General features: G+C 42.6%; 1 protein-coding gene across 2 annotated transcripts; it reads right to left on the bottom strand.

Moving 5' to 3' along the window:
• Nucleotides 1–232: 232 nt before the first annotated feature.
• ASB11 (ankyrin repeat and SOCS box containing 11) lies at nucleotides 233–26,965 on the bottom strand. 2 transcript variants are annotated; one of them, XM_065418161.1, is made up of 7 exons: nucleotides 26,788–26,965; nucleotides 23,173–23,252; nucleotides 18,791–18,898; nucleotides 15,688–15,838; nucleotides 15,299–15,433; nucleotides 14,222–14,413; nucleotides 233–357 (listed from the first exon to the last, which is right to left on the bottom strand). In XM_065418161.1, the coding sequence occupies exons 1-7, from the start codon at nucleotides 26,963–26,965 to the stop codon at nucleotides 233–235; spliced, it is 969 nt and encodes a 322-aa protein (XP_065274233.1). The 2 variants fall into 2 exon arrangements, with proteins under 2 accessions (XP_065274233.1, XP_065274241.1); XM_065418169.1 differs by having other exon boundaries at nucleotides 18,791–18,847.

Below are 26,965 nucleotides of genomic sequence, written 5' to 3'. Positions count from 1 at the left end.
AGTGTGAGAATATCATTTCCTGGTAACATGCACTGTGCTACAAAGCAGTTTCCAGTGGTTACAACATATAGGAGTATTGTGTCAGGGAGTATTGTTATGTCAGCAGCTAAGTAGTTTGGTACCTATAGTAAGCAGTAAATGATGTCTTTGTTTTTCACTTTGGTTTAATATCTTTGTGGTAAACAGCCATTTTGTTCCTCTCTTGGCAATCATCTTATAGACAGTCATAGAGCTATCGATATAAGAGAAATTTCTCAAGTGGCTCAGGAAGATTCAGCTTGTGGACTACATAAAGACATGAGCGACCCAGACACTTCCTGATACACAGCCGACACAGCTGGGCAAGGCTGGCAGGACCTGGAAAAGAAGGAAAAACCCGTAAACCCCAAACCCGTAAACATGAAGGCCAATGGGGGCTGCGAGAAGCGGCAACCAGAACATCCCTCGGCCTGTGCTGCTTCCCACAGCCCCCATTGACCTGGAACGGTGAACCATGGCCAGTGGGAGCTGTGACTGGCCAAACCTGCAGACGCTGCAGGTAAACAAACCGTCCCAGCCCACCAGCAGATTTCCCTGATGGGCCACGTGCTAAAGGTTGCCGATCCCTGTGCTATGCCAATATATACCAGCTGAGGATCTGACCCAAGGCTGGAATGCAACGCTCCTTATAAACTCTTTTGAAGTTGCTCATAACTTTCTTAAACAAATTCCCCATGGGAGGAAGTTTTCTAAGCTGTGTGATCATCCGGGGACTTCAATTTGAGTGACATATGCTGGAGGTCTCATGCTGCCAGTACTAAAACATCCTTGGGATTTATAAATAGTATATATGACAATTTCCTAACTCAAAAAGTGTTGTATCCAACATAGGGAAATTTTATTTTAGACCTCATTTTGACAGATACAGAAGAACTGATCACAGAACTAAAAATTACTGGTAACTTAGTTACAGGTGACCATGACTTGATCACATTTATAATTTGCAAACAATAAAGTCCACACCAGTGATATTTATAATTGGTGTTTTGAAAAGGCCAATTTCACAAAGCTGAAAACAATTAGAAGCCAAATCAACTGGGAGGAATAATTCAATCAAAAAAATGTGAATCATAATTGGGAATTGTTTAAGAATACTTTACTAGCTGCTCAAAAAGCCACAACTGAGGAAGAAGGCCGTAAAATAAAATAAATAATAATAATAATATATAACAAATGGAAGAAAAGGGAAGCTGATAGTAATTACTATAAATCAAAAGTTGGGAATTGTAGAAAATGCATAAGGGAAGCAAAGGGACACAAGGAGAAATCTATGACCACCAGAGTTAAGGACAATACGAAGGCGTTTTTTAAGTACCGGTATATCAGAAACAAAAAGAATCCTAACAATGGTAATGGTCCATTACTAGATGGTAGAATTATCACAATAAGAATGCAGAAAAGGCATAAATGCTCGATAAATATCTGTTCTGTATTTGGGGAAAAAACAGATAATATAGTCATAGCATGTGATATCATTCTTTCCATTCCACTAGTATCTCAGGAGGATGTTAAAAAGCAGCTAATAAACTTGGACATTTTTAAATCAGCAGGTCCAGATAACTTGCATCCAAGATTATTTAAAAAGCTGGCTAAGGAGCTTGCTGGACAATTAATACTGATTTTCAGTAACTCTTGGAACACCATGGAGTTCCAGAAGACTGGAAGAAAGCTAATGTTGTGCCAATATTTAAAAAGAGTAAACTGGATGACCCAGGTAGTTATAGGCCTGTCAGTCTGACATTACTCCTGGGCAAGATAATGGAGCAGCTGATATGACACCTGATTAATAAAGAATTAAAGGAGGGTAATATAGTTAATGCCAATCAACATGGGATTATGGAAAATATATCCTGTCAACTAACTTGATATCTTTTTTATGAGATTACAAGTAATAGTGTTAATGTAATAGATTTCTGTAAGGCATTTGACTTAGTATCACATGAAATTTTGATTAAAAAACTAGAAAGATACAAAGTTAACATGGCACACGTTACATGGATTAAAAAGCTGGCTAATGGAGAGGACTCAAAATGTAATTGTAAAATGGAAAATCATCATTGAACGGGTGTATTTCTAGTGGAGTCCCATAGGGATCGGTTCTTGGCCATATGCAATTAACATTTTTATTAATGACTGGGAAAAAAACATAAAATCATCTCTGATAAAGTTTTCAGATGACACAAAAACTGGAGGAGTGGTTAATAATGAAGAGGATAAGTCACTGATACAGAGCAATCTGGATTTCTTGGTAGGCTGGGCACAAGCAACAATGTTTTAATAGATATACATCTATGAAGAAAGCATGTAGCCCTACTTTACATGCTGGGAGACTCTATCCTGGGAAGCAGTGACTGAAAAAGATTTGAGAACTGTGGAGGATAATCAGCTGAACAAGAGTTCCCAATCTGACGCTGTGGCCAAAAGGGCTAATGTGATCTTTGGATGCAGAGGAATCTCACATAGGAGAAGAGAGGTTATTTTACCTCTGTATTTGGCACTGGTGTGACCACTGCTGGAATCCTGTGTCCAGTTCTGGGGTCCACAATTCAAGAAAGATGCTGATAAATTGGAGAAGGTGAAGAGAAAAGCCACAAGAATGATTAAAGGATTAGAAAACATGCTTTATAGCGGGGGGGGGGGGGGGCAAACTTTTTGGCCTGAGGGCCGCATCGGGTTTCGTAAATTGTTTGGAGGGCCGGTTAGGGGAGGGGGTCGTGGCCCAGCCCCCACCTCCTATCTGCCCCCCCCCCCGGGACTCCTGCCCCATCCAACCCCCCCGTTCCCTGACGCCCCGCCCCGCCCCCCACCCCGGGACCCCTGCCCCATCCACACACTGCCGCTCCCTGTCCCCTGACTGCCCCCAGACCGCCCCTGGACCCCCGCTGCCCCATCCAACTCCCCCGTTCCCTGACGGCCCCCTCCCCGGGACCCCTGCCCCATCCAACCACCCCTTCTCCCTGTCCCCTGACTGCCCCCGGAACCCCTGCCCCTGACTGCCCCCTGCCGCCCCATCCAACCCCCCGTCCTTCCTGACTGTCCCCCAGGGACCCCTGCCCCCATTCAACCCCCTGTTCCTCCCCGACTGCCCCGACCCCTATCCACACCCCCGCCCCTTGACGACCACCCTGAACTCCCCTGCTCTCTATCCAACCCCCCTCCCCTGCTCCCTGCCCCCTTACCATGCTGCCTGGAGCATCGGTAGCTGGCAGCGCTACAGCCGCCCCGCCCAACTGGAGCCAGGCCACACCACCACCGCCACCATGCAGCACAGAGCACCGGGTCAGGCCAGGCTCTGTAGCTGCGCTGCCCCAGGAGCTCACAGCCCCGCCGCCCAGATCATTGTGCTGGTGGTGGAGCGAGTGAGCTGAGGCTGCAGGGGAGGGGGGACAGCAAGGGAGGGGCCAGGGGCGAGCCTCCGGGGCCAGGAGCTCGGGGGCCGGGCAGGATGGTCCTGCGGGCCGGATGTGGCCCGCGGGCTGTAGTTTGCCCACCTCTGCTTTATAGTGATAGAGTCAAGGTGTTCAATCTAGTAAGCCTAATGAAGGGAAGGTTAAGGGGTGATTTCATCACAGGCTATAAGTACCTACAGGGGGAACAAATATTTAATAACAGGTTCTTCAATTTAGCAGAGAAAGTTAAAACACGATTCAGTGGATGGAAGTTGAAGCTAGACAAATACAGACTGGAAATAAGGCATGCATTTTTAACCGTGAGAGTAATTAACCCTTGGAACAACGTACAAAGGGTCATGGTGGTTTCTCCATCAATGGCAATTTTAAAATCAAGATTAGATGTTTTTCTAAAAGATCTGCTCTAGGAATTATTTTGGGGAAGTTCTATGGCCCACAGGAGATCAGACTAAATGGTCACAACGGTCCCTGCTGGTCTAGGAATCTACTAAATGTTTGTGCAAACTCCCTTCAGATATTTTTGAGCTGTGGTCATAACAAAACAAACAACTTGCATTATCACATTAGAAATGTTGTCCCTGGGTAATTCAATAATGCTTGAATGGATTTTGTTCAAACTTGAGTTGTTTTATGGAAACTGGTTTAGCAATTCTGAAGCTATGAGTGCTAAAAGCATTTTCAAGTGTGCACAATAAAGCTTTTTCTGATTTTTTGTTTGAGCTAAATCTTAGAACCATGAAGGTGTGCATGAGTATTAGATTTTTAGCTAATATGGTCATGTGACTTGTTTAGCTAATAGCAGAACGCACAGCAGTCGGGTGAGAATAAATATATTAAGGAGTGCTTGGTGCTCAGATGCCATGGTAATGTGGGCTGTACTTAGTCAGATGTTTGCGTGTACAGCACATGTACACAATTGCATGTTCAAATATATATTTGTGTGCCCGAACACCCATATGCACACAATACCTGTTTTTGTGGGTATGCAAATGTAACCCTCTAATGAGTGTGTGTTACAGGTCCCGCTCTCTGCCTGATCCCAGAGTATCTGAGTGTTACAGCCCCAGCTAGACAGCGTTGGCTCTTTAGGTCAAAGTGTAGTAGCTTACGCTCTTAGCTCTGGAGATCCCTGGAGTGTTAACCAAGATGGTGGCTGTCACATAAATGTTTTGCAAGCACAACTTAGACACCTATGTTTAATAATATGGCTCCAAATCTTCCAAAGGTGCTTCATGGAATGAAACTATTACAAAGGAAAATTTGTGGTCCTAAACAAGCTGACAGTGTCCCATTTAAAAAATTAACAGCGAGAAAAGCAGGGAAGAAATATGTAGGAAAAACCAGCTCATATAAATGGTACTTGAGTTGAAGAGGGAAGCAGCTCTGTAGGCAAACAAAGCAAGAAAGAAAATCTCTCACATTAAAAATTGTTGTTACATAATGGCAAGGAAGGAAAATATCTAAATATATGCAGCAGAAAGCATAGGAAGAAGAAAGAAGATTGCTCAAAAGAAGTTTTTGTGGTGCCTCCATTTGAAAAGAGGATTATAGGGAAAACGTTTGGGCGGAGAAGTAAAGATGCAATGAAGTGTTTGAAAGCAAAAGAGATAGGACGTTTGGATTATTTCCAGGTCTGAAATTTATTCATCTTTCAAAAGTGGAGAGCCAAGACTAGATTAATTAAAATGTTCTATGGACCACCCAATTGTAAGGAAGAACAGGATGAATAGCTGATAGTGGAAATAAAAAGGATTTGTGGGGAAATTAATAGCAATGAGAGACCTTTTTACCCAGACATAAACTGTGATAGATTTAATGGAAAAGACAAATTGAGCAGTAGATTTATGAACATTGTACTTGTTCGTGCAGCCTATAAATCAAGCCATAAAGATAACTCTTGATTTAGCTCAGAGAAACCCAGATATTATGACAAAAGATATAAATGTTGCAAACCATATATGTAAAAGTGCTGTGACCAGATTTATAATCAGGTTTAAACTGTGATGGTTTTGGATGACTAATATAAACTCTGGGTGGAAACCAATCCAATAATGGAATGGGAGGGAAGGATATTAAGAGGGAAATTACATTTCATGAGTAGGTTAAAGTCACTTCTGTGCAGAGAGCCAGCACAAAGCCCATGCACTTAAGTGGTCAAAATTGGACTTCAGTGGGACTTAAGCAATGGATAGGCCTTTTGCTGGCCCTCTGAGTACGGTGAATTTCATTCAATCTAAGTAAGGTGGGTGTATTTGTTTATTGATGATAAATGCATTAAGGGCCAGAATCACTTGTGGAGTTACACTGGCATGCGCCAGAGTAGACCCTTACAGGGGTCCCATTGTTGGAAACTCTGCCAAGGAAGAGACCAGAGCAGTGCAAAAGAGCCACAGCCTGAGTTTCACTGTGTTGGAAGAGGTTGGAAGGGGCCAGCAGGGTCCCAAAAGTAGACAGTGCTAGCTAAGCAAAATGCATAAAAAGCTCTCGTAAACACCACTTCCATTCCCTTGAGGTGAATCTCCCACGTGATGCAGTGGGCTTAGCTAGTGAAGGGAAGTGTATTTTACACTTTCCTGCATGAGCACTAGTGAGAGGAGAGAGAGAAACCATTGTGGATACAGAGAGGAATGCAAACATCAATCTAAGAGAATAAAAAGGCCTTTGAGTGGCTTATAATATGAGCTACTAGGGACAATGGGAAAATGTGCTGGATGGACCTATAGAGGCGTAAAAAATAAACAGGAGAGGTGAGTGAGGTAAAGACATGGCTTACAACACTGCATACAAATGACAAGAAAGGCAGAGCAGAGCATGAAGAGTGCACAAGAATTAAAGAAAACTGCTTTTCAATTGTATAAGGAACCCAAGGTTGTTAAATCCTCTAAAATACTTAATATAGTGTCAGGAGTGATACCTGTTGGGTTAAGCAGATCTCTGAATTTTCAGATTAGCTTCTAAATGATGTGATCTTTACCCATTGAAATCAATAGAAATTAGGTTCCTCATGCATAGAAAAGTCACCTTGTTACAGGATGAAATGCTGTAGAGATACAGAAGCATGACAGTGTTCTAATCTTATTGATTCTTAAAGGACCCAATTCTCATTGACACTAAGGCCTGGTCTACAATAGGGGAGGGTTGGGGGGGGTGCAAGCTAAGTCGGTCTAAGTTACGCAACTTCAGTTACGAAAATAGCGTAGCTGAAGTCGACGTACTTAGAGCTACTTACCGCGGTGTCTTCACTGCGGTAGGTCGACTGCTGCCACTCCCCTGTCGACTCCACCTACGCTTCTCGCTCCGGTGGAGTACCGGAGTCGACAGGAGATCGCTCGGCGGTCGATTTATCGTGTCTTCACTAGACGCGATAAATCAACCCCTGCTGGATCGATCGCTCCGGAGGTAAGTGTAGACATGCCCTAAGCCTTTTATACCAGTGGTTCTCAACCAGGCATATGCGTACCCCTGGGAGTACGCAGAGGTCTTCCAGGGGGTACATCAACTTATCTAGATATTTGCCTAGTTTTACAACAGGTTACACAAAAAGCACTAGTGAAGTCAGTACAAACTGAAATTTCATACAGACATTGACTTGTTTATACTGCTCTATATACTATATATATAGTAACATAACTTGTGCATATGAACTGTATTAGACATTCATTTTATGTCATTTACTGATGCGTGCAAGCATGTTAATGAGGTTGAAGTTGTCATGGTGTGTATGTGGTTGCGTTGTAAAAATTGATAGATTTTTAAAATGAGGAGCTGGAAGTAGCAGTAGTGGCAAAATTGTAAGAAACTGAAAATAACTGGAAAAAAAAACATCAGTTCTGCAAGGAATATATTGCTTTTGGATTCACATCTTCAATAGCTTCATGTTTCCTTTGAGGAGAAACTCTATCAAATAACAGTATGAAGCCAGCACATTTGCAACAACATGTGAAGACAAAACACGCTGTGCATGTGGGTAAACCAGTAGAATGTTTTCAAAGAAAGCTCTGAGTTCCAGACTTGCCAGCTTAAAATGAAAAAAGCTTCAACTATTTCTACAAGAGCACTCAGAGCTTCATATGCTGTCTCCCTTCTTGTAGCAAAATCAAAGAAGTGTACACAATTGCAGGAGATCTGATTCTGCCTGCCACTGTGGCACTTGCAGAAAACATACTTCATAAAAAAAAGCAGCTCATACGCTCAAGAAAGTACCCTTATCAAATGACACCGTGTATTGCTGAATTGAAGAAATGGCTGAGGATATTGTCTCTCAACTTGTAGAGAAATTTAAAATAGCAAAAACTTTCACCCTTCAGCTTGATGAGTCCATGGATATTAGTGGAGAAGCTCAACTGAGGGTACGTCTATACTTACCTCCGGGTCCGGCGGTAAACAATCGATCTTCTGGGATCGATTTATCACGTCTTGTCTAGACGCGATAAATCGATCCCAGATCGATCCCGGAAGTGCTCGCCGTCGACGCCGGTACTCCTGCTCCGCAAGAGGAGTACGCGGAGTCGACGGGGGAGCCTGCCTGCCGTGTCTGGACCCGCGGTAAGTTCGAACTAAGGTACTTCGACTTCAGCTACGTTATTAACGTAGCTGAAGTTGCGTATCTTAGTTCGAAGTGGGGGGTTAGTGTGGACCAGGCCTGATTGTATATGTTTGATACCCTGAAACCACTGATATCAATGAGCACATGCCGTTTTGCAGAAGTATAAAGGCAAACTCAACTGCAGAGGACATTTTTAAACGAATTGACTTTTTTTTTCTGAACACAATTCGTCTCCATTGATGGGGCCAGTGCAATGACCGGGAGATGAACGGACCTGTAGTTAGGATCAGGAAAGATAGTCTTTCCTTGCAGTGGGTGCACTGTATCATACACAGAGAGGCACTTGCTTCAAAAAAGATGAGTTCTGAACTTCAAGAAGTTTTAAATGAGTCTGGCAACTTAATCAAGTCCAGGCCACTCAATGCTCACCTGTTTTGCATTCTTTGTGAAGAGATGGGGTCAGAACATCAGCAACTGTTGCTTCACACAGGTTCACTGGCTTTCAAGAGGGGAATACTTGACAGATTGTTTGAATTACACACAGAAGTTCACACATTTCTTTCTGATTATTCATCCCTTCTTATTCCTGTGTTTGACAATACTGTGTGGTTAGTTCAACTTGCCTACCTCGCAGATATATTTAGCAAGCTGAATGATCTAACTTTGTCCATGTAAGGCCATGACACTAATGTTCTGAATCTCTATGATAAAGTGAATGCTTTTATCAAGAAAATTGAATTTTGGAAGTCCAAATGTGGAGACAAAGACTTCCCCTGTTTTCCACTGCTTCACGTATATGTCACTGATATCTGCACAGGGGAAATTGAGCAGAGCAAACTTAAAGAAATAATAGATCATTTAGCCTATGTGATGGGGCGCCTGCCCGACACTGGGATCTAAGGAGTTAATAGAGCCCTAAGGAGGCTGCGCAGGAGGCAGACAATCAGAAAAGGGCTGAAGGGAGCAGCCAATCAGGGCCAAGCAGGCCCATATAAAAAGGGAGCTGCAGGGCAGAGGAAGGAAGTTCTCTGCTGGGAGCCCAGGGAGGAAGGACTGTGTCTCTGGAGGGCTGAGAGAACTGCCAGCACACTGGACAGAACAGTGCTGCTAGCAGGGACCGGGGGAGCGAGCGACACATCCTGGCTGGCTGCTGGGGTTTGCAGGCAGAGGCCGTGAGGCAAGGGCAAAGAGGATGCTGGGGCCATGAGGAATTGACCAGACAATTCGCTGCAGTAGTCACTAAGAGAAGTGGCTGAACAGTGGAATGCAGGTCCCCCGGAAGGGGGAGGAGCACAGTGTGTGGCACAGCCTGAGGGCTGTGTCACTGAAGAGGATGCTGCAGTCCTTGGAGAGACATGGGTCCTATAGCAGGAGTGATAGTGGTGAGGCACCACCCAAAGAAGGCGTATTACCATGCAGAGCTAATTCCCCAGACAACCAGCAGGAGGCACCACAGTGGTGAGTGAATCCAGTTACAGCCCACTTGACATCTGAATTCAAATCATATTTCCCCAACACTCAACACAACTCAGCTCAACTTGACTGGGTAAGAAACCCATTCATTTTGCCAGATGTTAGCAGCAGTAAACTCTCTGCCCGTCAGCAAGAAAATCTTCTTGAGCTGTCATCAGAGCATGGCCTGCAAATGAAATGTAATATCTCCACACTAACCCACTTCTGGTGTTTAGTACAGAAATTACACTGACCTTGGGAACCAAGCTTTGGATGATCTGTGACCTTTTGGGTCAAAATATCTTTGTGAAGTCTCATTTTCTGCTATGAGGTGGGAGAGGGCTGCAGTGGCGGAAAAGCTAGGCTGATTGGGGGAAGCAGGCACAGGTGGGGCCACGCCCCAATCAGACCACAGTTGGCCCTATAAGAGGGCTGAGGCCAGAGCCTGACACACTCTCTCTAGCAGCCTTGAGAGAGAAGGACCTGGCTGTCTGGGAATCTGAGAAGGGTATCTAGGGTGGAGCAGTGCTGGGGAAGGGCAGAGGGAGCTGGGGAGCTCCAGACTAGCTACACCCCAGGCTGCAGGCAGAGTTAAAGGCCCACAAAATGGTACTAGGGCTCCAGAGGGACAGCCCAGGAATAGGCAGAGGCAGCTGGTCCAACCCCCCTTGCCGATGATGAGTGGTTTACAAACTGCCGTCTGCTCCAGGAATCGGGGGCTAGATGATGACTGGCAGTAGCCACTGAGGCAAGATGGGGATAGTGGGTTGGGGGTTCCCCTAGGAGGGGAGACCCAGAGCGAGGGGGTATTGTGGTGGGGAGAACCCCTGGGCAAAGGGCACCAGGGTCTGGGAGGGACACGGAGCCAGCGGCAGGCGAGACCCCAGCCTGCAGAGGGCGCTCCGGGCTGGAAAGAGTTAATTCCGTGGATGACCAGCAGGAGGCCCATGCCGGTGAGTCTCACCCCGCCACAGACGGCCATCAAGACAAAGAGTAAGAATAGACTCAATGTGAAGAAAAACTTAATTGTTGCTGTCACTTCACTGCCTCCCAGAATGTCAAGGCTCACAAGTGAAAAACAGTCTTAAGTACAATATTTATATTCCAATCAATTTATTTGATGATATGGTAAAAATGAGAAACTAAGCAGTTTTTCAGTAATAGTGTGCTGTGACACTTGTATTTTTATGTCTGATTTTATAAGCAAGTAGTTTTTAAGAGAGGTGAAACTTGGGAGTACTCAAGACAAATCAGACTCCTGAAAGGAATACAGTAGTCCGGAAAGGTGGAGAACCTTTATATGCTTCACGAATGGTGTGGAATGGAATGGAATGCTAACTGTATCATACTGTTCAGCCACTAGGTGGTGGAATACCCTTAGATAAATCAAGAACTAAAGCAAAATCTTGCTTGACAAAATCCATGTGGGACAGAAATGTTGGGGGTTTGGCTGTATTTGTCCCAGTCAAGAGTCTTAAGTAAGGGACTTGTTCCTTTAGCTATTGATATAGCTATTCATGAATGCTTCTGTCCTCCTGTAAGTTTCAGGCATTTTGTATTCCAGTTATACTGATTCCTGTACCTTTTTCATTTTTCCTTTTGCCAGGCAAGCTGGAGGTGCAAAAAATGTAGTTGGGCTTTTATGACACTAAGCACCCCTCTGTTCATTCCCGATACGCTATTGTAATAATCTTTGTACAAAATATGCCTTGTAAGGTATCATTCGAAAACTAATCATTAACTGGTCATTAATATTCTTGCATGATGTATGTATGCAGAGGCTATTAAAAGTTATGGATATATGCTGGAATTATGACTAAAGTGTGTTTAAACTAGGGAAATCAGAGGGTGTTGGTAAACAGGTTGCTTTAGACCAGGGGCAGCTCTATGTATTTTGCCGCCCCAAGCACGGCAGTGAGGCAGGCTTCGGCGGCGCGCCTGCGGGAGGTCCGCTGGTAACGCGGATTCGGCGGCATGCCTGCGGGAGGTCCACCAGTCCCGCACCTTCGGCATACCTGCTGCCAAATTGCCGCCGAAGCCACGGGACCGGCGGACCTCCCGTAGGCATGCCGCCGAAGGCAGCCTGACTGCCGCCCTCACGGTGACCGGCAGGCCGCTCCCTGCGGCTTGCCGGTCCAGGCACGCGCGTGGTGCGCTGGTGCCTGGAGCCGCCCCTGCTTTAGACAAAGGAATGTGTATTTGATTTGCTGACCTGCTGGATCTTCCCGCAAAGACAAAGAAGGTCCATTTTTACATATTAGGTAAGCACAGCTGTTAAGCTAACAAGTGGAGGAAGAAAAAGCATAGAGCTTCCTTCACCACCAGACTCCACGTTGCCTTCCTCACTGCTTGAATAAACTTTACTTTGAGAGGGAACCTTCAGAAGAATCAATTTCAAATTTTTACTGGTCTATAAAGGCAGGGGAGCTGAACCTCAAGTGATAGCCAATTGAATCAACTGTATATGATTTTACTGTACTATGAGAGCGAGGTCTTTTCTGAAAGCTAATACACACTGGTGATTAATATCACTGTGAAATGTATGTATTAACACTACATGAGGAAATATGGATACTTAATGATATTATCTTTTGAAGTCTCTGGCAAAACAGGTTCCACCCTGGACAGGAGAAAAGGCAGCTATTACCTGTCTGCTATGTAAATTAAGCATGTTGGAATCAAAACAATGGAAGCTTCCTTTACATACAGGGGGATAGCAGGACCACAGGAAGGGAAAAACAGCATGAGATCATCTTGTCTCTTGAAACAAGTTCACTGAACTTTGGAAGCTATAAGCAAGGACAGAAGCCATCTTTGGCATCCATCACTAGGCAGACATAAGGGAATAGAGCTCTTGCAAGCTGAGAAAGATTAATCCTTCACCAAAGGAGGGGCTAAAGTCTCTGGAAACTAAATATAGGTGAGAAACCTGCTTAGGCAAAGATTGTACCTTGCTAGAGCTAGCTTTAGACTTTTAAATGGGTGTTCTCACTTTTATTTTACTTGTAACCGTTTCTACCTGTATTCCTTTTACCTGGCATCACTTAACCTATGTCCTATTGTTAACAAATTTGTTTTCTGTTCTTAGTTGGCTTACAGTAAGTGCTATGTTTAAATGGGAGGGGGTATTCACCCCAGTTAAGTTAATAAGTTGATATGCTTTTGTCTCTTTAGAGGAACAAACGACCCCTATTATTTCTCTGAACTGTCCAGGAGAGGGCTGGACATTGCAGATTACACAGTTTTGGAAAAATTCAGGACTGGGATTGTGTTGGGGTTACATTGCTGATTGTAACCAAGGCTGGTGGAAGCCAGTATGGGTCTACGGGGCTATATACAGGCTGCTGAGGCCACAGCTGCTGAACCACAGATGTCTAGCACGCAGACACTCAGGGTGTAACCTGCATGCTTGTTGCCAACTGTTAGTATCCCAGGCAGGGAGTTACAGTTCAGAGTTACAGGGGAAGAGATCACACAACCCCTCACTGGTCTGGATTACCCCCTGAAACCCTCTCACAACTTTATCTCATATTCACTAGGTAGACAATGCAAACATGTATAGAGATCCTTTACCAGACTGTTCTACAAGGGAAAAATGGGACTGATGCCAGATACAGAAATAAATATACCTTGGAGAAAAAGAAAAATTCTGAACTCAGAACATATAATAAAGAAATCAGAGCAATTGAATTTTGGTAAAATAAGGAACTTCAAGACAGATATTTTATAATCTCACTGGAAGCAGTGAAAATACATGAGGATTAGTCAAAAGCTATTAGTGGACCAACATTTAGGAAGGGATCTAATAAAGATTTTGAATTCTACAGGTTGCTAGGTCTATCCTATTAAATTGGTTGAGTCCAAATAGCTTTCCTCAGATGAAAACGTGCTGTAAAATTGTAAGGCTAAAGGAAAGAATAATTCAGCTCAGCATGTATTTCAGAGCTATTCGTTATACAGAACCTTAGCAGTGCATTTCACTTTACAAAACAAGTAGAGATGCAGTTTCTACCCTCCAGAGTTAGATGTACATATAAAGGTAAAAAACAGCATGGCAAGAATTCTACATGAGAGGAAGGTGCAAGATGAGATGGCTAAAATGTTGGCACGTCTCTAGTACAAAGTTTCTTCCAAATAGATTTTTAAATGGTACTAGAAATACTCTCAGAGAGGCTAAGGGTCATTGATCTAACAGAATGCTTCCTGAAGCTTCATGAAACAGCAGTAATATGAGAAGCTGAATAGCCAACTGGGCTTAAGTTCCACTTTCTCACAAGTTATACACATTCATGGCCCTGTTTACGCAGGGAGCTGCACAATGAGACTCAGTAACATCCAAGCTGATGTATACATTTCATTTGGGATTTCTGGTTTGTATGCAAAATAGCTGTTAGCTTGCTCTCTCAAATATGGTTGATAATAATAGTAATAAATAAAAATACGTGGCACTTATATATATATGGCACTTCTTATTCATAGCTTTCCAAGCACTTTACAAAGGCAGATAAGGACTATCCTTATTCAATAGATGGGAAACAGAGGCACATAAAAACAGAGCGACTTGCCTGCCATCGCATAGGCAGTCAGTGGCAAAGCTAGGAACAGAACTGAGATCTGTTGGCTCTCATTCCTGTGCCCTGTCTTGAAACATCCTGGAGAATCTCAGAGAACTAACAGAGGGAGCAGCTGTATGTGGAAAAGGAAGATGAACATGAAAAAATACTTATGAAAAGGAAATAAAAATTGTCCCGTTAAAAAAAGACAGAGCCATTACCTTCCCGAAGCAAGAGGGCCTGTTCCACTTTGCTGTTGGGGGCTGCCAGATCAAGGGCACATTTGAATTCAGCATTTCTGCGTGTCAAGCTAGCGCCATAGTCTGTTAACAAGTTGACTGCTTCTGCACTGGATTTCCTAACTGCAGCATGGAGTGGAGTGTCTAATCGTTTACCCAAGTCAACACTGGCTCCTTAAAAGAACACACAGAGAGATAAGAATAGACCAGGGTTAGCATTAGGAGGAAGCAGGGAAACACATCACTGGCTGAGTCTAAGATTTCTATCACACACTTTGGCTTCCATCATTAGCATCAATAAATGAAGTGCACCTGATGGCACACAGGACTTATCTTCTCTTGATTATAGCAGTGCTCAATATCTAGAAGTCACATGGCTACTATATTAGCCTCAAGAGTAGCAGTAAGATGAGGATGGAGAATCAACAGGAGTTGAGCCAATGCTGAACTTTTTGACTATCAAATGAGTGGGTGTTTAAAATCTAAAGTTGCTTCCATCTGATTAATTCAAATGGCCAGAAAAGCATGTTTGTAACATTTAATTAAAATAACTTTGGAAGGTCCAGGAGTAAAATGCTTATCCTGGACTGACAGTAGCACCCAAATTGGGTCAGAGCCTTAGCTGGTGTCAATCAGCATAGCTGCATTGGCTAAAACAAGCCAGACCACCTGAGGTGCTGCCCTGCTGTGTGTGGGATCTTCATGATCACGAAAGGGATTATTCTTTTGAGTGGTTGGTTAGCTGATCTGCTCCCTCTGCATGTGGTGAGCAGTGGATGAGTGAATGCTTAGCATGCTTGGCTATTTATTTTATAATAATCAAAAGGAGTTGATGCGGGTCACAGGGCAAACAATATACCAAGACAGTTCTTTGTAGCTCCTCTCATCATCATCTTCGAATGACAGAATCCCCTTTTTTATCCCAATCTCAAAATTCTTGGTCCTCCAAGGAGTCATGAGGAATTAAATGCTAATATCAGGGGCAGGGAGGGATTAAGGAGAAACAATAGGTGGTGGCTTCAAATATGTTCAGCTTCCCCTCCTCTGCCCCCAGAGCACCTAGTTCGAGAAGCTTCTTGACACAGTCTGTCCTCTGATACATGCAGGCCACATAAAGGGGTGTTCCGTGCTGCGAATCTTCTTGGTCAATGTCAACGTCATTGGCCACAAGAATTTCCATACACTCCCTGTGACCTGGATAACACAGAAGAGAGGTCATCTCACCTCAGTTCCTCTCTGCAGGATGCCCGACAAACACATACTATATACATAACATTAGAATAGAATACACAGAACTCTATATAGAATAGTATGGAATAAACCGAACACACATTTATCCCTATGGCCCAGATACTTCAGATGCAGATGAATTTCCCACAATTATTTAGGGAGGAAAAACAAAGCCAGATCTAGTTTATAGTTAGTTGTACTCAAAGCCTTAAAATTACCTCTCTTTACTGCTTCATGAATAGGTGAAGCAAGGTGATTCTCTAGCTGTGGCGTGGCTCCAAATTCAAGCAGCATGTTCACACAAGCTGCACTGCCACTACAGCAGGCATTAAAGAGAGGAGTGATCCCATCAACAGTGACTGCATTGACCTGAAACAGCAAGACAGACAGACAATAATCTGTTTTAAAAGGGACGCACTTCCATTGGAAACCACCCACATCTCAACACTAAATACAGCATAAGAAGAAGACACTGATTTTATTTAATGTCAGAGCCCATATTAGTCACCAAATTCAGAGTGACACGCTCTCGGACAGACCATTACCCATCAAGTGCCACCCTGCTTCTCAGGGCGGCAGCAGCAACAGAACTCTGACACTGAAAATTGTACAAGTTCCTACGTAGAGCTGGCTGGAAAATAGGGATTTTTCCCATGGAAAATTTAGACTTTTCATTTAATCCCCCAAAATCGTTTTCAGACACCCAACCCCAACACAGTTGCAGTTTTCTGACCAAATCAAAATCTTGGAAGGAAAGCAAATACTTTGTGAACATTTTTATTTAGTCAAACAGACCTTCTAGAAGTCACGCAGATTAGTAGATTTCACTATCAGCACTGTTGCATGATTCCCAGTTTGTCACAGAGATAAGTGCAGCTCTGCTGAATAAACTGCCTGGGAGGGACTTGTTGCATAATGTGGATCTAGTCACTAGTGTGCTGTATGATAGTACATGGGGGTCTTCACTACAGTTTGCTACAGAATGGGAATTGGAGATCCCGGTTGTCCTTATGGAATATGATGAACAGTTTTATTGCCCTCCCCTTATAATAGAGCAGCCAGATTCACAATGACCCCTGTTTCCAACTCAGTCTCCTTTCAAGGTCTATTTCTACAGTGGAATTAGGGCTGCCTAAAAATTTTCTGTGGAAGGTTTTTTTTTTTTTTTTTAACTAATGGAAAATTGGGGGTTCTTTTACTAAAAAAAAAAAAAATAACTTAATAGTCAGGTATGCAGCCCTCTAGGAAAAGCTGTGTCACATTCTATTGCCTTTCTGCGGTGTTGTGATCTTTTTAATTTCCTTCCCTACTAAGCCATTAACTCTGGAACAAGCTTCCCAATATTCTTTCCTCTATTACCAGATAAGTGGGTACCCAGTCGAGAGGAGAAGCAGAGGGGCTGCTTCTTTGCTAGTGTTTTTGCTGGCATTTCGATGCCTGATTGGCTGAGTTGGCAGTCCAGTATAAAATGCTACCAATCAATTCCCAGTTATTGGAGCAGCTTCAACAACGTCTACATGAGGAGATTATGCAGCTGCACGAATGGGTGCACAGTTTAGCTTTTTCCCAAGATGATGAATCTATCTGTTTGAACTGCATATATTTTAAAAAGAAAAAGGCCATTTTCCAGCTCTCTTCCAGACTGCCCACCTCCTATTTTGGAAACAGTACAGAATGGGGGTTTGTTTGGCTTCTGGGCAAAGGGAGGGCCTGGCGAAAGATGAGGGCCAGAAGGAACACAAGCACAGTCTTGAAGGGAACAATATATCTGAAGGAAGAGATGTCCATCATCTTGAATTCCTAAGTCCTACCAGACTGGTTCCCCATATGTGGTGCAGGGGTATTTGCCCAACACGGTAAAATGAACTCTAATGTGTTTTGAATGGCACCTCACCCAACTGCAGAGCTCTACACCCAGGGAATGGGCTCAATGGCAGAGCCAGGTCTACAATGGGGAAAAATCATCATGCTAGAAAACTTGTTAACTACCATGATGTTAAACATGACTTAGCACTTAATGTAAATGAGGACAAGTCGTTTTTAAACACCTGTTAAAATCATAGACCAGCTAATATGTTTTCATCATGACTGTCCTTGTCCACACTAAGGGCAAAGTCGTATTGCAAGTTAAAATGAGTTAGTGAATGCATATCTAACATGATGCTTTCCCCCAGCGTAGACAAAGCCTTGCTGTGCAGCTCCTACATTTTGATGGGTAGCCAATTCATCTTGCAAAAACACTAGCAAAGCCTTTCCACTGGGTACTGACTTATCTGGTAATAGAGGAAGGAATTCTGGGAAGGTTGTTCCAGAGTAAATGGCTTTCTAGTGAAGGAAATGAAAAAGATCACAGTGCTGAAGAAAGGCAACAGAATGGGACACTGCTTCTTGTGTCCGTGACTATTAATTTATGTAAAGAAAAAGCCTCTGACTAACTGAGACTGTATCTAGCAATGAAGAATAGGAAAAGTTGAACAATAAGGATGATTTACTGACAGTGACAATTGATAGTTCAGATTTATGACTTTCTAGGTGCTAAAAAGATATGTGATCAATACACCTCAATTTTTTTAAACTGGGTAATTTCAAAAACAACCTGAAACTGAGTAATATGAAGAGCAAGGTTTGTTTTTCCTGTCTGGGGGCTTAAAAGTTAATGTACAGTATAGTTATTCTATAATCATATTCTTCTCTGCTAATGAATACATCAGTTGTTGGACTCCACTTTTTTGATTTCTTGCCACTCCACATGTAAATTGTTCAGCATAGTAATCAGGGGAACCTGTAAGCAGACCCAATATAATAAATCCCCATATATTTCTTTATATTCCCATATTTCATTTTTAAAGATATTTTTATATTAGGTCCAATGTGGAGAAAAGCTGCTCTTTTATTAGACAAAATGTTTCATTTCTTAAGCCCCTTTATGTATAAATCACAAACTATCTCAAAAAACTTGGAGCAATTCCAGTGACCATTCTGGAAAGCAAAGCACAACTCATCATCATAACAGTTAGTTTGGTCTAATTTTCTTAAATTTTTCCCACTGATCACAGTGAAGTTTCACAGAAGAAAAACAAAGAGGAATATGTCTGCGATCAAAACAGCCACCAAGCTGTAAAAAGGTGGGGTCCTTCAGGAAAAAAGCTACCACTACAGAAATGTAAGTAATTTACTATTAGTGAAAGCAAAATATTGTCCCCTTTTGTGGCCAGATGTTCTCTCTCTCTCTCTCTCTCTCTCTCTCTCTCTCTCTCTCTCTCTCACACACACACACACACACACACACACACTTGGCCTCGTTTATATGCCCGTACTCACTTGAGCGCCGTTCTCCAGTAAGACTTTCGCACAAGCGACATGGCCACCCAGGCAGGCCTCGTGGAGAGCAGAAACCCGATCTATGGTTACAATGTTCACATTGAATCCCTAGAAATCAGAGCAGAGATGTGAAAAACAAACAAACACCAAGCAATGCAAACATAATTCCTGGAGTTCATTCCAGGCGGGAGTTACATAGCGGTCAAATCTACAGTCCTTGCTCTGGCTAAATTCCTACCGAAGTCAATGAGAGTTGCCCTGGAATACGCATGGCTCAGACAATCACTCTGATACTGCAGCTCTTGCATCCATTGCCACTGGAAGGGATTTAAAGCAAAAGGTAAAGAAACTGAGTGGCGCTTATCTGTCTTGCTTCATAATTCATGGTAAATTGCAGGAGAGACACTGTACATCTTTGGCCTCTAGTGACTGAGATTAATTTCCCTATTCCCAGATATGAAAAGGTGCCTGTGATATGTCATAAACTACATTTTTTATCTGCAAAATGAGCACTCTGACCAGGAGTGTGATTTGTTTCCTGAGTCACATGGTACTGTTTCTTCTCCCTGGTTGTTTATCAACCTGATTAAACAGGAGTAAAGAATACTGAATAGCAAATACGCTTTATATGTGTTCCATTAACAGCTGTATGAACTGAACCAGCCACGCAAACATTCACAGGGGGAAAAGCAGTGCAAATATGGCTGGATCCAAACATGACTGGGACTTTGTTGTACGTTTTCCAGCCTATAGCTCCATCAAATGACAAGTAAGAATTCAAGCACATGTACATTGGAATCACCAAGGCTTGTTAGCCTAAGTGACTTCAGCGAATGTTTACGACTGTTCTAGATTAACTCAGGATCTCATGGCCACCACAACAGCAAATAGCAATGGGACTATTAGTTTCAGGCTCAGTGTATGGATGGAAAAACTCTGGATCTCATTTTTGGGTCAGCATTGGTTACTGAGGGATGTGAGAATGACACATTTATTATGGCCAGACCATTTCCTCTTTCAGACTGATAACAGAGCTAACTTTTGATCCCACTTGAGAGAGTGGACCCATTTCTGCTTTTCAAGATTAATGGAACTTGGGTTTCAGAGTTCTCTCAAGAAAGAAAGAAAGAAAGAAAGAAAGAAAGAAAGAAAGAAAGAAAGAAAGAAAGAAAGAAAGAAAGAAAGAAAGAAAGAAAGAAAGACGATTGTAAAAATGGTGGGCTGACTGGGAAACAAAATGGCAGATGAAATTCGATATTGATAAATGCACATTGGAAAACATAATTCCAACTATACATATAAAATGATGAGGTCTAAATTAGCTGTTACCACTCAAGAAAGAGATCTTGGAGTCATTGTGGATAGTTCTCTGAAAACATCCACTCAATGTGCAGCGGCAGTCAAAAAAGCAAACAGAACGATGGGAATCATTAGGAAAGGGATAGATAATAAGACAGAAAATATCATACTGCCTCTATATAAATCCATGATATGCCCACATCTTGAATACTGCATGCAGATGTGGTCGCACCATCTCAAAAAATATATATTGGAATTGGAAAAGGTACAGAAAAGGGCAACAAAAATTATTAGGAATATGGAACGGCTTCCATCGGAGGAGAGATTAATAAGACTGGGACTTTTCAGCTTAGAAAAGAGACGACTAAGGGGGGATAGGATAGATGTCTATGAAATCATGCCTGGTGTGGAGAAAGTAAATAAGAGTGTTATTTACTCCTTCTTATAACACAAGAACTAGGGGCCACCAAATGAAATTAATAGGCAGCAGGTTTAAAACAAACAAAAGGAAGTATTTCTTCACACAATGCACAGTCAATCTGTGGAACTCTTTGCCAGAGGATGTTGTGAAGGCCAAGACTATAACAGGGGGTTCAAAAAAGAACTCAATAAGTTCCTGGAGGATAGGTCCATCAGTGGCTATTAGCAAGGATAGGCAGGGATGGTGGCCCTTGCCTCTGTTTGCCAAAAGCTGGGAATGGGTGACAAGGGATGGATCACTTGATGATTACCTGTTCTGTTCATTCCCCCTGGGGCACCTGGCACTGGCCACTGTCAGAAGACAGGATACTGGGCTAGATGGACCTTTGGTCTGACCCAGTATGGCTGCTCTTATGGGCTGTTCTATGGAGTAGTCTGTAGTAAATTAAGGCCATCTTTTGTCCTTGACAGTTGGTACAGTGGCCCCTGAGCATCCCCTATTTTCTACTTTCCATAGAAATCACAGAGAGATATCTTGTAACATATCAGAGGCCTGAAATACATTAGCTCACAGGCAGGATCTGGCTTCCTAAAAGTATTTATATGACTCATATGACAAATTCCAATTCCTCAGAATTCAACCGTTCATTGAAAGAAAAGTTTTGAGACTTTATGACAGTGAACAGGGCCGGCTCCAGGCACCAGCCTGGCAAGCAGGTGCTTGGGGCGGCCGCTCCGGAGAGGGGCGGCACGTCCAGGTATTCGGCGGCAATTCGGCGGACGGTCCCTCACTCCCGCTCGGAGCGAAGGACCTCCCACCGAATTGCCGCCGCAGATCGCAATCGCGATTGCGGCTTTTTTTTTTTTTTTTTTGGCTGCTTGGGGTGGCCAAAACCCTGGAGCCGGCCCTGACAGTGAAAAAACCCTTCCAAATATGAATTGAGTGTAACTGATGCAGAGTTATCTTCCTAAATCTATAGACATCCTGAAAGAACAGCTCTAAGCAAGGTGAACTCCTTCAGCAAAACCGAGAGCTAACTCTAAGCCTTATGGTGAGAATTTACAAAATAGTTTTTCAAATAACTTAAGCTTGCAATTTGTACAGTCACCACAAGAGAGTGTCTGTGCATATATGCATACAAATTGAACAAATGCATGTAAATGACCAAACAAAAGACAGAAAAAGCAATGACCCTGAAGGCATCTTGCATCATTTTTCTCAGTGCGTGATGCTGAATGAAATTACTTTAGTTAAGGTATTAAGAGTTTAGTTACTGCATCATGGTCATGTTTTACCCTTCATCTTTGTAAATACCACTATTGTTTTGTTGTGGATCGATGGTGGGATATGGCCCTAACTTTGTTGCCCTGACCCATAAACCATAATTCAAAATGTCTTATGGCCCTTCTCACAGAAAGAGTTGGACAACCCTCTGATAAATAAAGACTGAAGAGAGGAATCTTGAGCAGCAGTGGCTGATGTCACACTTTGGCAATGTCTACACTTTGAGCAAGGGGTGATTCCCAGCTTGTGTAGACATTCTCATGCTAGCTTGATGCGAGATAGTGCAAGTATAAACAGTATAGCCACAGTAGCACAGGCAGAGTACATATCCATGGGGTTTGAGCTGCTTTGTACTTGGCTCAGCTAAGCCAGGCCACCGCTACCACTTCCCATGCTACACTGCTATTTATACAAAGACTAGTTCTTTTCAAACTACCATGAGTATGTGGTAGTGAGCAGGGAATCACAGCACCTGGAATGTAGACACAGCCTTTGACTCTGATAGATCATAATACAAAGAATTTTTGAAACCCACTGCTATGCAGAAAAAGAAAAATTTCTCTTCTTCCACTACAACATCCACTAAGTCCCAAAGACCAGCACAATTAATCTAAGTCATGACCAAGACAGTGAACACTGGCTGCCTTTGCTAAAAGATTTTAAATGTTTCCCACTGCTTGGAATCCTACATCTGTGTTATGACAAAATAGACTGCGCTTGGACTCAATGGACCATCTCCTTGGTAGCAGATCATTTTCAGGAAGGAAGAACCAATGTGTTATCATTCCAGGTTGCATTCTGGCTAATTGTTCTCCTAGAGTTTCTAACTATAATCTGCTCCTTTGACCTTACGCACTATCCCCTTCCTCCTCTTGTTCTCCTCGATCCTTCTTTCCTCCCCACTTTCATCCCTTTAGATCTGTGGCTTCAGTGGGTGTGGAGGGCATACAGCACCTCACAGGACTGGGCCCCCACCTTGTAAGCTTCTCTGCAGCAGGGAACACATCTGGCTCTGTTTTATAAGGCAACGTGCACATTTGCAGCCTTACAGAAGTGTAATACCTGATCATTAATACCTGAGAAATAATATTGGTATCTTTATGTTCAAATCCTATGAAGCCCGTTTGTATTGTTTGCCTTTGAAAAGGAACCAAAAGATCATGTTTGCTTATTACAATTCAGTGTGATCTCTGGCCTTTGTTTTGAGTTTATCCCCAACATTTAATATGACAAAATGTGTCCAGTATATCTTTTTATTTAGAACCCTAACTCTATGTCTTTGAGCGCCCACTGTAATCTATGACATCATTCGTGGATAAGATCTAACCAAAAAAATCCTGAGGCCTAACCTTTTATTTATTTATTTTTGGTTTCTTACCTGCGCAATCAATGTTTTCAAAGATAGCAGGCGCCCTTGGAATGCAGCTTCATGAAGAGGAGATCGATCTGCCCATGAACCTAAAACAGACCAAAGAGTTCATTCAAAGGCATTGCAAAGGCACAGAGACACCAAGATACAAACAGTTCCAAAAAAATCGCAAGAGAAGTTATTACACACATCCCCCCTTGTCTGCTTGGGAGGACTGATCAAGCTGTGTCAGTGTGTAAAATGTACCCTTGGCCTGAAACCAACAAAGTGAGATTGCCTACGAAAATTCATTTCAGTGGGAACTGCTGCACACCCAGCTTTTCTGAAAATTAGGCCACTTATTTAGAACGTAAGTAAAGCCTTAAAGGAGGGATCTTTAAAAACACCTAAGTGAGTTAGGAGTACAATGTCATTGAGACTCTCTGGGACAATTTTCAAAATCCCGCACCTTTTTGTTTATTTGTTTGTTTGTTTGTTTTTAAGTTATCCTGGCCACAGGCTTTACTGGGTAACTTAAATTTTGTAACAAATTGCTCTGTGGGGGGGTTTTCCACTTAGTTATGAGATGTATTGCATGCAAACACTGGCTTAGCTTTGGACATGTCCATCAAGCCAATTCTAATATGTCCCCAGCTATTTTTCTCTCTTAAACTAATACATCTAATATGTACTATAAATGTGTCTACCTTTCCCTCTTATGCACATTAGCGGATAATAGTATTTTTTTTCTCTTCCTCACTTGATGATTTCAGAGGAACATGAAAAAATACAGTCTGCCAGGTGCTTGATTCCTGCTTTTCTACATCATTTTGAACAGTTTAACTCCAACAAACTCCACAATGCTGGCTAGTTTGTCTTAGTTTGTCTGTGTGTCTATTTTTGGTCCCACTGCAATAGAGCTGCTACCAACAGATTTATACATATTCAGCCCAACAGATCATTAAGAAAGTTATTTAGCTAGAGTGGTTCAGGCAGAGAGAATTTACTAGCCATAGTTTAGCATCTAAAACCAAACTGCCTCACAATTAGAGCTGGCAGAAATCTCAGATTTGTGGGAAATTTGGGCATTTTGAAATTTGGTTTCAGTCCAATTCTCACCAAAAACAATTTTTTTCCATATTTCCCAATCTAGTCCCTGCCTGCCCACCCAGAGCTGTCTCTCATCTCATCCGCTCTGCATTTCAATCAGGTAGCTTCCCCCTCCACGCTGCCTGAGCCCAGCAGAAGGCCCCTAAGGGTATGTCTACACTGCAATTAGACACCTGTGGCTGGCCTGTGCCAGCTGACTCAGGCTTGCAGGGCTCGCGCTAAGCGGCTATATTGCAGTGTAGACGTTGAGCTTGGGCTGCAGCCTGAGCTCTGGGACCCTCCCACCTCACAGGGTCCTAGAGCTCGGGCTCCAGCCTGAGCCCAAATGTCTACAGTGCAATTAAACAGCCCCTCAGCCTGAGCCCTGTGAGCCCAAGTCAGCTGGCACAAGCCAGCCATAGATTTTTAATTGCAAAGTAGACATACCCATTGAGCACAGAAGAGACAAGCTCCCTACCCTCAGTTTCAGTCACCAGTCCCAACCGAGTCTGCAGCAGCATAGGGCTATAATTGCAGGGAAAGTCCTGCTTAACTCTGGCCTGGAGCATACCCAGGGCACACAGAATCTTTGCAGTTTTTTAACTACCGGTAATAAGCTCTAGCAAGTCTTCTGAGCATATAAGAACTGTGATTTTTCAAAGGCTACAACAGGCCAAATTTGGGCAGATATTCACAGGAATGGCAAAAAGATACAAAGGACCATCCTGCCAGATTGCAAGTCCTTGCTCTAAAGTGTGGGAGCACTAGTTCTTCTCAAATAAAAGGCCACCCGAATTTTTGAACGCAGGCGGAACAATGGATTTTTCCCTAGCCTTGTTCTGAGAAAATGCTGAAACATTTTGGCTGAAAGTTATATATGTATATATACACATATTCTATTCAGCCTGAGGCAGACACCTGACATGGAAAATTTCAGTCTGAACAGTTAAAACTTTGGCAAAGTTATATAATGGGAAGCATCCAGCAACCTTAATAATAGACGGTGCTTCCACCCCCACCTCTAATTAACCTCACACACACACACTGTGCCGCATATACAAACATTTCACACACATCTATACTGTATGTATATATTTACACACTTCATGTTGCATAAACCAGGCACACTTCTCACCATGAGAATGCACACACATATTTCCATGCCAACTACAGCAACATACCTCCCTGAAACATGTGGCAAATGTAGTTCCCATAAGGGGCATCTCTTAACTCCCCGGTTACCAAAGGCATGTCTGAAATTTCATGTCCTTTCTAAATTTCTACAGATAATTTAAGCCACTCTGCTGCTGCTTCTCTCCACATTGCTTTACTTTAGGCTGTGACACTGCATCTGCAATCCAATCTAGTGTTCAGGCAACAACATCACATGACCTTGTGTTTTGAAAGATTATCCTTGATGGATAGTTGCAAATGGCAACTTGCAGATAAAAATATGTTGTAGTCCTGGTAACCTTGTATGCACTTAGATAAAGAATCTGTATACGGGGGGAGGGGGAGCCAATTATCAAATATTTCACTAAATTTAAATTAAGGCATATGTAATAAGTGCTTTGTCAATAAATTAACAGCACTCTTTTCTAATAAACTGTAAGATAATTCTAACACATTGCAGAGATGGGGATAAATAACTATTTATTCTGCTTTATACGAGCTTGGTAGAAGTTGCTGTAGCTTCACTTTGGCCCAGATTCTGATACTCTTACAATGAGCTGTCATCTTACACGGCAAATAGTTCCACTCGCTTCCATAGGACCACTCACAGAGTAAGGCACTATACATCGTGAATCAGAGTCTAGCCCCTAATAAGAATGATGTCACTAAATAGTGTGTCTTTATGATTTAATTAGGAAATCAATTACTGGTTAGCAGTTATTTTTAAAGCCCTTACACGCTCTAATTAGAAGTGTTACTTTTGTGTTAATTCCTATCAATGCACTATTGTGGCAAATGTGTTTTAAGTCTGTAGAAAAACTACTTGGAAAGAAACAAATAGGAAAATGATTCTTTGGAGGCCCATTACGTATAGTCATTTCCATACTTTTGGTTGCACAGGAATTTTAGCTATGCTTTTTTTTATGGTCTGGTTCAAAAGAACAGGGATGCTAGACTTAGATCCAGTCAGGCATTAATTACACCCTTCCTGGTATCTTCCTTCAGAAAACCCACAGTCTAAACCTCTTCCTTAAATGCTCTCTGGTTGTAAACTAGGATACATAGTAAAACCCCTTGTCACTCACACAGTTGACTCTGACAAATGCTTTGCTTTCCAAAGCAAATGTCTTTATTTACTTTATTATTATTCTGTACTTACTATACTTAAACAAGTGTTGTTCACAGTCAAGCTGTCTAACTTTTAGAGAGTCTCATATTTTGCACACCTAGAACATTGCCAACCCGCATTGCTTTTGCAAAGACTTCAGAAGTGGAATGCACTTGTGGAACAAAACATCCATTTTACACATTTATCAATCGCCTCCTCATCCTATAGCAACACAATGATTAAAATCTAATTTCTCAAGGCATAAAACATTTTACCTGGTGCTATTCCATAGATCTCTTCTGCTATCCTGGCAGCCTCTTTTCTGTTGCCTTTAACAATATAGAAGTGGGTCAGCAGAGCCAAAGAAATCTTAATTAAAAGCTTGAAGCAAAATAAAGCAAAGATTGCAAAATAGATGTTGTTAAAAGCATGGAGTATAGAATTGCCCTCCAT

This window comes from Emys orbicularis, chromosome 1 (genome assembly GCF_028017835.1).
Source record: "Emys orbicularis isolate rEmyOrb1 chromosome 1, rEmyOrb1.hap1, whole genome shotgun sequence".
NCBI lineage: Eukaryota > Metazoa > Chordata > Testudines > Emydidae > Emys > Emys orbicularis.
The sequence above is the reverse complement of the archived record's forward strand: the minus strand, read 5'-3'. Positions and strand labels throughout refer to the sequence as shown.

Bases quoted from the DNA above. Each gene is read 5' to 3' on its own strand.
- ASB11 (XM_065418161.1), bottom strand. From the start codon at position 26,965: ATGGAGGGCAATTCTATACTCCATGCTTTTAACAACATCTATTTTGCA. The intron at 15,839-18,790 runs GTGAGTACGGGC...TTGCTGTTTCAG, and splicing joins TACTGGAGAACGGCGCTCAA to GTCAATGCAGTCACTGTTGA. The intron at 358-14,221 runs GTAATGGCTCTG...CTTCTTTTCCAG, and splicing joins GGCCCTCTTGCTTCGGGAAG to GTCCTGCCAGCCTTGCCCAG.